The 13847-nt window shown below is 45.8% G+C and overlaps 1 protein-coding gene across 2 annotated transcripts in view; it reads left to right on the top strand.

The window, feature by feature from the left end:
• The first annotated feature begins 9258 nt into the window (after nt 1-9258).
• Nucleotides 9259-13847, top strand: part of mfsd8l1 (major facilitator superfamily domain containing 8-like 1) — a 66252-nt gene continuing 61663 nt past the window's right edge. For both annotated transcript variants that reach the window (XM_078563867.1, XM_078563868.1), the window contains exon 1: nt 9259-9574. In XM_078563867.1, the coding sequence (XP_078419993.1) occupies nt 9499-9574 (76 nt within the window). In that variant the 5' untranslated portion in view covers nt 9259-9498. The remainder of the gene's footprint in view (nt 9575-13847) is intronic.

Below are 13847 nucleotides of genomic sequence, written 5' to 3'. Positions count from 1 at the left end.
TGGAAGGAGTGAATGTTTAAGGTGATGGATAGTGCCAGTCAAGTGGGCTGCCTTGCCCTGGATTGTGTCAAGCTTGTTGAGTGTTGTTGGAGCTGCAGTCATCCAGGCAAGTGGAGAGTATCCCATCACACTCCTTGTGCATTATAGATGGTGGACACAATTTGGGGAGTCAGGAGGTCAGTTAGTCACCACAGAATTCCTTGCCTCTGACCTGTCTTATAGCCACAATATTTATATGGCTGGTCCAGTTCAGTTTCTGGTCAATGGTAACCTTTAGGATGTTGACAGTGGAGCTTTCAATGATGGTAATGCTATTGAATGTCAAAGGAAGGTGGTCAGATTCTCTCATTGGGAGATAGTGGTATTTGCACATTGTCTTACTACTTTGAGATGTGGGTTGACTGACTTGATGGAACTCTGCTCTTTGTAACATGTCCATGTACAAATAACTAAAAACTAGTGCACAGAGACAAAAAATAATCAAAATCAATAATTTTATAATGTTACCCTTCATCTCGAGGCTGGAATTCAGAAGTGAGGATGTGATGCATACGTTTTCTTCATTATTACAACACAGAAACAGGCCATTAGGCTCAATTAGTTAATTGCGGTGTTTATTCTTCACTTGAGCTACATCCCCGCTTTCCTCATCTAACTCTCTAAGCATAACCTTTTATTCCTTCTATGGGTCACCATGAAATTTTGGGGTCGCAAGCTCCAAGGTGGCAATGGGTACCTTGGAGCTCAGACTGGTTTCTGACAGCTGCGAGGCTCTTTAAATGCTTGAATTTTTTTGTTGGTGCGTGTGGCCTAATGGACTGCTTCCCAGCTCCTGATCACTATTGAAAAAAAACTGTGAACAAGTGGGTGTTTGTTTTCTTTTGGCGATACCCTGCCTTTTCATCAACTCCCCGCATGCTCAACTCCTGTTCCCCTACTCCCAGCCCCCAGTCATGAACTAAAGCCCCCTTCTTGCTCAACAAGTGAAGCATTCTCCCCCGCACCCCCCCTTCCTGCTCAACAGCCCTCATATCCCCCCAGATTTTCACTCTGGGTTGACATGAAGTCTGAGGCATTAAAATGGGGTCACACTGGGGAAAAATTTGGGAAGAGCTATTCCCTTCTCCCCCATAATATGGGAATGCTGGTATAAGAGTTTTCTTCCATTCTGTTGACATTCTTTACCTTGATGGATACAAAACATAGAGTAAAAAGTTGAAATGATTACTTCTGCATTTGAAAAAAAATAGGCATTGCAGATTGAGCTACTTTCTGATGTCCACGTGCAACTGAAAGAGTACATAGATCCAAATTATGCAATTATGCAAATAGTAAAAATAAAATGAGCAATTCAAACTGAAAGATAATGGAAAGATATTTATTCTCCACATTATCTCCAGTGATCAGCTAAAAACATCAGACAAATACTTTGAGTTCATTGTGGAGCATTCCTTTAACTTGATTTTCAAAAAGTATTCACAAAAGTTATAGTTTACTTTCTGCAAAGCTTGACTCATTTTCCATGGATTTAGCTAGAAATTGTAAAGCCATGGACTGTGTTTTTAATTTTTTTTAACATAAATCATTTAAATATAATCTCACGATCTATTTTTTTCTGAATAAGCATCATCAGAAATTTAAACAAAATCTTTCTTTACTGTATTGACCTGTAAATGTTTTTTTAATGTGTGAATACAATGATTAAAATATATTCCAGTACTTTCACAATATTAAAACAAAGTAGCTAGTTTGATATTTATCATGTCATGACCGTGGATCATGGCCCTGAGTTACTTACATATTGAACTTTTAAGTAAGACATGTTTTTTTTAAAAAAAGGACATCCAAGCAAAAGCTGGCTTGACCATAAAGCAACGACTTCTGGAAAATTCTTATATGGATTACACTTGACCAACCAGTCCAGAGAATGGAATGTTGCACCTAAAAAGGTATCAAGGCCTGCTTTAGACAGAGACAACAATTGTCTCCGAGTTTACGTAGCCTGTGCGAATGTTCACCTGGGCAAAGACGGCAGGTGGGCAGGCCGTAATTTGCAAAAGCTCATTTATGGGCAGGATAAGAAGGGTCAGCAGCATTGTCAATATGAGTTGTGAAGAGTTTTGGACATCATATGCTGCTGGTTGACTTTGTGAACTGGAGAGCTTCATCCCGCCTCAGAGCTTCTTTCTGCGCATTTCTAGGTTTCATTTCAGGGCTCATTGGTGTTTTCCAGGCCCTCGGAGTATTCAGACCATGTGGGCCCTTCCAGGTATCAGACAGCCTTCCATAACCCTGGTAATGGGGATTGTGGTCTCTGCTGGTGGCACCTCCTCTGGGGAGAAAGAGAGGGGCAGAAGGGAGAGGAGGCCAGGTGACCCAAAGCAGATTCCTGGGGACTGACCTGTGGGAGGAGAGACACAGGCACAAAGGGCGCAGGGCCAGCGGGTTGTCCAAGGCAGAAGGGGCTGCAGAAGATGGCACTATCCCGCTGACAGGGTTTACAGGCAGCGACACAGCTACCTCAATGTGTCCGAGGTGCAATGCCGAAGGAGGCTCCGTCTCTCAAGGGAGGCATTGACCTCCATTTGTCAGAGGATTGGGACTGAGATCAGCTTCAACTGTATGGGTAGACACCCCATGCCAGTGGCTCTGAAGGCCACAGTGCCCCTCAACTTCTATGCCTCCGGCTCTTTCCAGGGCTCAGTGGGGGATCCGTGTTGAGTCTCCCAATCAGCTGTCCATATTTGTGTCGAACTAGTGAGAGAAGATCTGTTCAGGCGTGTATTGACCTTCATTCATTACCGTACGGACGAGGCCTGCCAGACCGAGCGAGCCAGAGGATTTGCAGCGCTTGCTGGGTTCCCCCACGTCCAGGGTGCCATCAACTGCAGTCATGTTGCTATCAAGGCACCAGTGGGAGAATCGTGTGCCTTTGTCAACAGGAAGGGATTCCACTCCATGAACGTGCAGAGAAAGTGTGATCACAAAATGCAGATTCTGCAAGTCTGTGCAAGGTACCCTGGCAGATCCCATGACACTTAAATCCTGAGATACTCCCAGGTCCTGAGGCTCTTCCGTGCTCCAGCCCGACTGGATGGATGGCTGCTGGGTGACAAGGGCTATCCCCTCAGAAGGTGGCTCATGACGCCTCTCCACCATCCAAGAATAGAGGCTGATCAGCGTTACAATAGGAGCCACGCCTCCACAAGGGCTGTGGTAGAGAGAACCATCGGTCTTCTCAAGATGCGCTTCCGATGCCTGGACTGTTCAGGGGGCACACCGCACCAGAGCGCGTGTCACTGATAATGGTTACATGCTGCATTCTCTACAATCTACACTGACAAGGGGGGACCCAGTGGAGGAAGAGGATGTTGATGCAGCTGCGCAGGCCACAGATGATGAGTCCAGTAGTGAGTCCAAGGGCGAGCACGGTGAGAACACTGAGGGCATGGATGCAGACCTGGGTAACCTCCAGGGAGGCAGGGACAGCCGGGACGCTTTGATCCAACGCTCCTTCAGCTAGCCTACCAAATAAAAACCACTACCACATGCGAGGACTGCAGGCTGCGTACTTGAATCCAAAGAGGACCATTTCCTTGGCCATCAGCATACACTCTGTGCCTGTGCAATGAAGTTTCAGGAGACACATGTCCATCAGTACATAATGGCTTACCCTGCATCTACAAAACAAATGAAGCATACAGAGGCCAATAGCACAAAATAAAATCTCATTTAATTCTGCATATGAAACATAGCTGAAATGAACATAAATCGGTATTGCTAATCACACCATTAAAAAAGTTAAAGCAAAATGAGGGAACAAAATATCACCCATGATAAGCCCGTCTCGTGCTTAAGGCGCTTTACATTTACATTTGCGGGTGCTACGTCTAGGTGCTCCCCCCTAGCTGGCACCACTTTGGAGACAGCCTGCCGACTCTGCTGTCTTGTTGGCCTTGATGACCTTAGCAGTCGTGCTCTGGCCCGTGGAGCCTGTGCTGACCCCGCCTGGGAGGGAATGGCCAATGCAACGGCTGGCATCTCCCAGCCGCCACAGCCTCATCAGATGCCATGGTCACTGGCAGAGGGGCAGAGGAGCTGCTGCCCTGATATGGAGCGCCCTGAGAGGAGCCCGCAGAGATGACAGGCAGCTCGTGTGCCAACCTGAGGTCGCTTCGGACCTCCTTGCTCACCATTAATGGATAGGCATCTAGTTGGAATACTGGGTGCCCAATCCATCTCCCACACTGACACTGACCGGCTGAGGTCATTGCCGGTGTGTGGGCTTACAGGTTTGAGTGCATCCTGGTACTCACCGCACAACACAGTACTCACCCTTCCTGATCGCAGCAGATCGTTGAAGCACTTCCAGCTCTGCACCCATGTGCGCCTCAAAACATTGTGGCTGCTCACCCTGGATGCTGCCTCCTCCAGGCCTTTTTGATGAGGTGCGGGGGCCTCCTCCTTCCGTCTTTGGGTACAAGGGTTTCCCTCCTGGCTGCCACCTCCTCCGGAAGGGCAGCGAGGCACTCATCGGAGAAGCACGGGACCGACTGCCTCACCAACCTGCCTTCCCACCTGCTGTGTCCAACCGCACTGGAATCCATGGAGACTTCAGCATCCTTCCATGGGCCGCTTTTGAATCGGCCGCCGGGTCGCTATTGGACCAGGTGGACATCATGCCCCTGCTCCCGCCCACCCTTTCTCAGAGCTTCCACAGCCGCCTTTCACGTTGGGCAGGCCTTAATTGGCCCGCCAGCGTGAAATCACGGTGCCGTGTTGATCGCGGGCAGCGCTTAGCTTTCCAACCACCCCCGCCTGCCCCAGCAGAGCCCGCCCGCCAAGGGCAATATTCTGCCCCTAATCATTGACTCCATTATGTTACATGGAATTGAAGTAATTCCAGTGAGATCTACTTTGTTGCCTTTTTTGAAAATAGGTACTGTGTTGGTTTGTTTTCAAACTGCTGACAGCTCCCTAGAGTCTGACGACTTCTTCACAAGTATTATCAGTGCCACACCCCACCTCCTTCCCATCCACTGTTTTGTTTTGGATTTGGAAAAAAGTAAGGACAACCCCTTTAATACGTGGCAATCTAAAGTTCTGGTTCAACGTGCACAGAAATGGAAAAGAACTGTTACAGCAAGGTTTTACTTTTGGGAGAAAAAATTGCATCTGCAGTTAATTAATATTGCCAGAACAACAACAACTTTTATTTATATAATGCCTTTATTGCAATAAAATGCCCTAAGGCGCTTCACAGGAGCATATACAAAATATAGCACTGAGCCACATAAGGTGATGTCAGGACAAAAGCTCAGTCAGGGAGGTAGGTTTTAAGGAGTGTCTTAAAAGAGGAAAGTGAGGTAGAGAGGTAGAGAAATGCAGCGAGGGAATTCCAGAGCTTGGGGCTCAGCAAATGAAGGCATGGCCACCAATGACATAGTGAGGATGCTCTAGAGGGTCAGAATTAGAGGAGCGCAGATATCTTGGAAGATTGTGGGCCTGGAGGAGATTACAAAGATAGGGAGGGGCGAGGCCATGGAGGGATTTGAAACAAGGATGCGAATTTTAAGATCAAGACATTGATTGACATGAAGCCAATGTAGGTCAGTGAGCATAGGGGTGATAGGTGAATGGGACTTAGACCATAAGACCATAAGACATAGGAGCAGAAATTAGGCCATTCGGATCCATTGAGTCTGCTCCGCCATTCAATCATGGCTGATAAGTTTCTCAACCCCATTCTCACGCCTTCTCCCCGTAACCTTTGAACTTGGTGCAAGTGAGGACTCCGCAGCAGCGTTTTGAATGTCCTCTGTTTTATGGAGGGCAGAATTCGGGAGACCTGCCAGAAATGTTTTGGAATAGTCAAGAATAAAGATAACAAAGATACAAATGATGGTTTCAACAGCAGATGAACTGTGGCAGGGAAAAGTCAGGCGATGTTATGGAGATGGGAATAGGTGGTCTTAGTGAATATGTGGTTGGAGGCTCATCTTGGGGTCAAATGTGACACTCAAGTTTAGTCCCAAATACAAAAGCAAAATACTGTAGATGCTGAAAGTCTGAAATAACATGCTGAAAATACTCAGCAGGTGGGTGGCATCTGTGAAAAGAGAGAGTGCTCCTCTTCACAGATACTGTCTGACTTGCTGCATTTTTCTGGCATTTTTCTGTTTTTATTTCTGGTTTACCACAAATACTCAAGTAATGGTTGATCTCAATTTATAAGTTGACTCCCAACTTTCGGCCAAAAATCCAATCTGTTTGAATTTACCATCCTCTCGCTGCTGAAGTCAAACTCATCCTGGTACAGAACTACTCATTGATAGAATCTAAGAATAGCACACCATTGAAGGCAACTGTTCAGCTCCCCATTTCAAGTGCTGTCAAGGCTACCACCTCACTGGTGCGAGGTGCATTCCTGCCAATCCCACCCTCCAAAATGACAACATGGTACCAAGAAGAAACAGCAGATACACAGCCCAGTTCAAACTTAAAGTCATTGAGATTGCAGAGTAGTAATTGTGCAGTAGCTGGAGAATTCAAGATATCAAAGAAGAACATTAGAGATTGGCGGAATCTCTTTACACAGCTTAGCAGATGCCTAAGAATAAATGTGCAAACAGAGAAAAGCCTAGAATGTGGCCACAATTGGAAAATGAAGTTGCAAAATCGCCTGAGTGGACTCTCCATTTCTTGCTAATCTATCTGAATCTTTGCCCTGAAACAAGCAAGAAAATTAGTCATTGCAGTTTTCAAAACCAGGACTGGATAGTGTACCAGGTTTATGAAGAGAAACAATTTTGCACTGCAACGGGAGATCAAAGGATTTCACAGCATCTCCCAGCAGAACATGATGACAGGCTGATAGCATTTCAGCAGTTTATAATCAAACATCAACAAAAGAATGGATCCAGAATGGCCTGTATTGGCAACATGGAGACTCTGATGAATTTTGACATGCCAGCCAGTCAAACAGTGAGCAAAGCTGTTGAGAAAACAGTTAGTGAAGACAATTGGCCATGAAAAAAAACTGAATGAAATCGCATAAGTTTGTATATATGGCTTTTTTTTGATGAATTTAATAAAGTTGATGAATTTAGCGTACACAAATTAATGTTTGTCTGCATGGAGGTTATTATTTATTTATAAATAAAATTTTAATAATAAAATAAAAATATTTGTTCGCTTCTTTCGCGCTACTTTTGGGGCAGGGTTGGCAGGAACAGTCTCTGACCTGGCAATTCTGTGCTAGTCAAACAGTGTGAGCGGGTGGATTACAACCCCTCAAAAATATTACTTGAGTAAAAGTCAACCCCCTACTTTTTGGCTAAAAATTTTATCTTAGAAACTCAACTTTTACAAAAGTAGTCTCAGACTGTTGGAGGGAAGAAGGTTGGAGTCGGTAGCTAGGGAATGGAATTTGACATGGGGACAGAAACAATGGCTCTAATGTTCACAATATTTATTTAGAGGAAATTTCTGCTCATCCAGTACTGAATGTTGGACAAGTAGTCTGATAATTGAACAACAGTAGAGGAGTTGAGGTGGAGGTGAAGTAGAGTTGGGTGTTTATGTCCTAAGGTTAGCATATAGATGAGAAATAGAATGGAGTCAGATAGATCGTCGGGGATACCAGAGGTGATGGTGTGGGAACAGGAGGAGAAGCCATTGCAAGTGATTCTCTGGCACAGGTAAGAATGGATCCAGGTGATAGCAGTCCTACCTAGCTGGATGACAATGGGAATGGATCTCATGGATAAGATGATCTTGGAGAGGGCAGAAGTGAAATAACAAAGTAAGGTTGCAGGGTGGGTCCCAGTGTGTGAACGAGAAAAGTTCCTGGTGTAGATTTAAAGCCAAACAAAAGACTGCTCCACATGGAGAGGTGAGGGACCAGGAGGATGGAGTCAGCATGTGTGGAGCCTACAGGCGGCCAGGGTCAGGATGGGTAGGGTCTGTGGGGGTGTGGTAAGGATGGCTGGGTTTGCAGTGAGTGGTGTCAGGATGGGTGGGTTTGTGGGGGTGGGGTCAAGATGGGTGGGGATTCCTGGGACAGGGTCAGAATGAGGGAGTTAAGGCAGAGAGGGGCTGGCCTACAGGTGGTGGAGTATTGTTTATTCATTCATGGAATGTGAGCATCGCTGGCTAGGCCAACATTCCTAATTGCCCTTGAGAAGGTGGTGGCGAACTATCTTCTTGAACCATTGCAGTCCATGTGGTTCAGGTACACCCACATTCCTGTTAGGGAGGGAGTTCTAGGATTTTGACCCAGCAACAATAAAGGAACGGTGATATGGTTCCAAGTCAGGATGGTAAGTAGCTTGGAAGGGAACTTGCAGGTGGTGGTGTTCCCATCTGTCTGCTGCCCTTGTCCTTCTAGATGATAGCAGTCGCAGGTTTGGACAGTGCTGTCTAAGGCGCCTTGGTTAGTTCCTGCAGTGCATCTTGTAGATAGTACACACTGTTGCCACTGTGTGTTGGCGGTGGAGAGTGAGTGTTTAAGGTGGTGGATGGTGTGCCAAACAAATGGGTTCCTTTGTCCTGGAAGGTGTCAAGCTTCTTGAGTGTTGTGGGAGCTGCACTCATCCAGGCAAGTGGAGGATATTCCATTACATCCCTCTGACATGTGCCTTGTAGATGGTGGACAGGCTTTGGGGAGAGGTGAGTTCTCGCTGTAGGATTCCTAGCCTCTGACCTGCTCTTATAGCCACAGTATTTATATGGCTAGCCCAGTTCAATTTCTGGTCAATGGTAACCCCCCAAGATGTTGATAGTGGGGAATTCAGCAATAGTAATGTCATTGAATGTCAACGGCCGATGGTTTGATTGTCCCTTGTTGAAGATGGTCATTGCCTGGTACTTGTGTGGCACGAATATTACACACCACTTGTCAACCCAAGCCTGGATATTGTCCAGGTCCTGCTGCATTCGATCATGGACTGCTTCAGGACCGGACCGTGTGCGCGCGGAGAGAGGGGAGGGGTGGGGGTGGTGAGGAAACGGGGTGTCAGGACGGGCGGGGCATACAGGGGCGGGGTCAGGCACTGAGGGGCGGAGTCTGAAGGATGGAGTCAGGATGGGCGGGGCATGAAGGAGGCGGGGTCCAGACGGGCGGGGGGAGTCAGGTGGCAAGGGGCGGGGCGGGGGGTCAGGTGGGAAGGGGCGGGGCGGGGCGGGGGGGTCAAGTGGGAAGGGGCGGGGCAGGGGGTCAAGTGGGAAGGGGCGGGGCGGGGCTAAAGCCGGTGGCGCAATCTGATCCCGGATTAACAGGCGAATGGGGCGAGCGGTGCTGGCAGGTGACTCATCGCCGCTTGAGGGACATCGAATAAGCGGCCCGAGCAGGCCGCGGCTGGCAGCTCAAGGTCGCCTCAGCTCAGTCCGGCACCTGGTGGGCTGGGCTGGGCTGAGCGGAGAGCCGGAGCCGGAGCCGCTATCTGTTCGCGGGAGTCGTTGGCTCTTCCAGTCTGCAACAGGCAAGGCGGCATTGCGATGGAGCAGCACACCAAGCGCAGGCTCACCAACATCACCATCGGTCTCCTCTTCCTCTTCAGCGGCATCGAGTACGGTAAGCAAGGAGCAGATCATCTCACCCGCTCCATCCCAGCCGGGCGGACACTGTCCACATTCTGACATGGCGGAGAGTGGTGCTGAGTGAGCACCGAATGGCTGAAGAGGCTGTGAGCAGCCCACATCTGGTTTTTACAAGCCTGCCCAGCGGCTGTTTACTGGGTTTGCAGCCCCAGCGGGGTGAGGGGAGAAAGTAAAATCCCGCTCTGCAGGAAACCAAGTCATGTTTCATTAGTTCGAGATTTCAGTTCCAATAATGTCAACAACCTGTGGGTTCAACGGTCGCTGTGTAACCATCGAGGACTACTTCAGATTTTGCTTTTAGTCATTTAACAAACCTATAGGATCACCTGTAAGATCACAGTTCGCAGGGACTCCGTGCAAAGGTGAGGTTTGAGGCTCCTACATTTTACTGAACAATGATATTAAACGCCACTTGCTTCATCTGGTGTCAGATCAGCTTGCCATCTATTTGCCAATTTATGAAGGCATTTGGATGAGTGAAAGACATGAATACACAGGCAAAAAGCTAATGGCAGATCGGTCTGTAATTCCACACACTGCTATATTTAATCCTTGCATTCTGTTGTTAAACTTTAGGGTCTCTTATTCAGCAGCTAGGTAGTGGAACTGTCACTTGGACATTTTATGTGGTAATGTCATTAACAGCAAGTACAGTTGTGCAACTGATTACACTTGCAGCAAGAAATAAAAATTAAAATAATACTGGGAGAAATGTTTGTTCTTCAGAGTTGCCCTTGGGGAAAGAATGTCACCAGGGAACAAAGTTTTACTATCTCATAAATTGGTGAGGCCACAGCTGGAGTACTGTGTGCAGTTCTGGTCGCCACATTATAGGAAGGATGTGATTGCACCGGAAGTGGTGCAGAGGAGATTCACCAGGATGTTGCCTGGGATGAAACATTTAAGTTATGAAGAGAGGTTGGATAGACTTGGGTTGTTTTTATTGGAGCAGAGAAGACTGAGGGGCAACCTGATCGAGGTGTACAAGATTATGAGGGGCATGGACAGGGTGGAAAGAGAGCAGCTGTTCCCCTTAGTTGAAGGGTCAGTCACGAGGGGACATAAGTTCAAGGTGAGGGGCAGGAGGTTTAGGGGGGGTGTGAGGAAAAATGTTTTTATCCAGAGGGTGGTGACAGTCTGGAACGCGCTGCCTGGGAGGGTGATGGAGGTGGGTTGCCTCACATCCTTTAAAAAGTACCTGGATGAGCACTTGGCATGTCATAACATTCAAGGCTATGGGCCAAGTGTTGGTAAATGGGATTAGGTAGGTCAGGTGTTTCTCACGTGTCGGTGCAGACTCGATGGGCCGAAGGGCCTCTTCTGCACTGTGTGATTTTGTGAAATGAGCTAGACAACAGAATTAAATACAAGAACCTGAGCATGCAGACAGATCATGCATCATTCATGATTGAGAGTCAGGCAGAGGCAACGGGGGGGGGAGATGAACACAATTGTTGAAACTTGCTGCAGAACTTTGAGCATAATTAAGAGAGGGGTTGTGGTCAGGAGCAGTCACTGACCTATGAAATACATTGAAGGGAATTAGTTTGCTGAGTTAAAGATGTGAACATTATTGTTTCGATTTACAAAATTGCGTAGAATTAGGGAAAATGACATGATTTGGACATAGATTTGAAGTCTAGAGACTATTGCAAATTGTAAACCTGTTAGGGAATATCTTACTAAATGAAAATAAAATATTTAATATTTGATATGTATTTATAAAATGTTAAGGAATGTATTGAGATCTGTATATATTTTAGTTTGTATTTATAAATGCAGTGGATCGATTTGGACTAACAGTTACAAGTGTCTCCCGTATAAGGTAAACTCTTGGTACTGGTATATACAGCTTCCTATGAGGGAAGGTAACCTAGGGCCAAAGTGACCAGAGATGAAGAAATGTTTCTTAGCAGCAAACTAATAAAAATATAGAAAATGTACAGCACAGAAGGCCATTTGGCCTATTGTGTCTATGCCAATTGGAAAAAAAAATGTTTTCCACTTAATCTCACTTTTCAGCTTTTGGTCTGTAGTCCTGCAGGTTAGGACACTTCAAGTGTATATCCAAGTATTTTTAAATGAGTTTAGGATTTTTGCCTCTACAAACCTTTCAGTCAGTGAGTTTCAGACCCCACCACCCTCTGAAAAAAAATTCTCCTCAACTCCCCCTAATGCTTCTACCAATTACTTAAAATCTATGCCTCCTGGTTATTGACCTCACTACTAAGGGAAATAGAACCTTCCTATCCAATCTACTGAAGCCCCTCATTATTTTATACACTTCAATTAAACCTCCCTTCAGCCTCCTCTATTCCAAAGGAAATAACACCAGCCTATCCAATGTTTCTTCATAGCTAAAATTCTCCATTCATGGCAACACCCTTGTAAATCTCCTCTGTACCCTCTCCAGTGCAATCACACCCTGTAATGCAGTGACTAGAACTGCATGCAGTACCCTAACTGTGGTCTAACTAGTGTTTTATGCAGCTCTGTCCTAACCTCCCTGCTATATACTCTATTCCTTGGCCAATAAAAGAAAATATCCCATATGCTTTCTCAACCACCACATCTAACTGCCTTGCTACCTTCAAGGATCTGTGGACATGCACTTCAAGGTCCCTCTGTTCCTCTAGACTTCTCAGTATTCTACCATTTACTGACTATTCCCTTGCCTTTTTTTGTCCTCCCAAAATGCATTATCTCACCTATCTCTGGATTGAATTCCATTTGTCATTTTTCTGCCTGCCTGACAGTCTATTTCTATCTTCCTGTAGTGTACAGCTTCCTTCCTCACTTCATTGCGTTCCCTCTATGGCAATAATATCCTTCTTAAGGTAAAGGGACCAAAACTGCACACAATACTCCGTGTGTGGTCTAACCAAGGCTTTGTACAATTGAAGCAAGACGTCGCTACTCCTGTACTCAAATCCTCTTGTGACAAAGGCTAACGTTCCATTATTGCACCTGCATATTAGCTTTCAGACTTATTGACGAGGACACCCAGGTCCCATTGTACGTCTACACTTTCTAATCTCTTGCCATTTAAGACATACTCTGCACATCCGTTTCTCCTACCAAAGTGGATAACCTCACGTTTTTCCACATTTATATTCCATCTGCCATGTCCTTGCCCACTTCTAAGTCTGTCCAAATCTTCTTGAAGCGGCTTTGCACCTTCCTCACAACACACATTCCCGCCTAGCTTTGTGTCATCCATGAACTTGGAACTTGTACTTTTGGTCCCCACATCCAAATCATTGATATATATTGTGAATAGCTGGGGCCCAAGTACTGATCCTTGCGGTATCCCAGTAGTCTCAGCCTGCCAACATGAGAATGACCCGTTTATTCCCACACCCTGTTTTCTGCCTGTTAGCCAATCCTTAACCTATGCCAGTATATTACCTCCTATCCCATGTGTTTTAATTTTGCTAACCAACTTCCTGTGGGGGACTTTATCAAAAGCCTCCTGAAAACCCAAATATACTACATCCATCAACTCTCCTTTGTCAATTCTGTTAGTAACATCCTCATGTTCTTAAACATGCTGCATCTAATGCATATGAGTATTAGTCAAATGGCTTGAAACTTTAATTTTCATACTTAAAGGAAGGAATATATGAGTTTGGTACTTTCTTTAGCCCCAATTGTTAATGCTAAATTACGCTTGTTTACACCTAGTTTTACTTTGCTGCTATGTTAATGAAATTCGCAGGAAATTTAGGTATAAATGGATTTAATTTTGGGTGTAACATCCCATTTACATCCTCACAGAAAATTCCACTGGATGGCAACAGGAAATAAAGTTATGCAAGTGTAGTTATTTGAAACGTAGTGTTTTATGAAAATATTTGAGAAGTGATGTGAAGAAATGTGTGAACTAATGTTTTTGTTCTGTAATTTCATATGCTTCCTAAGATATTTAGAAATCTATATGAGGCAAGTCTGGTAGAGGATTGGTTGGTAATTTCACCCCTTCTGTTGCAAGTTTCCTTATTTGAGCAGATGAACCATGCTGGATTGTAGTTCTGGATTATAGGCAACCTTGCCTGAGTGACCATTCGTCAGATGAGCCTCAACTGTTGTGCTGGTAGGTTACTTCACCGCTGAAAAGGAACCTGTGCTCTACTGGGATCTACATTCATGGAGTTTATCAGATAGGTCACTGGGTCGCCATCATGAATGGAACTTACTTTATTTCGTTTTCCTGTTGATGACAAATACTTCAGCTCAGATCAGGAATT

The sequence above is a fragment of the Cetorhinus maximus genome, chromosome 19 (assembly GCF_964194155.1).
Source record: "Cetorhinus maximus chromosome 19, sCetMax3.hap1.1, whole genome shotgun sequence".
Taxonomy (NCBI): domain Eukaryota; kingdom Metazoa; phylum Chordata; class Chondrichthyes; order Lamniformes; family Cetorhinidae; genus Cetorhinus; species Cetorhinus maximus.
The sequence above is the reverse complement of the archived record's forward strand: the minus strand, read 5'-3'. Positions and strand labels throughout refer to the sequence as shown.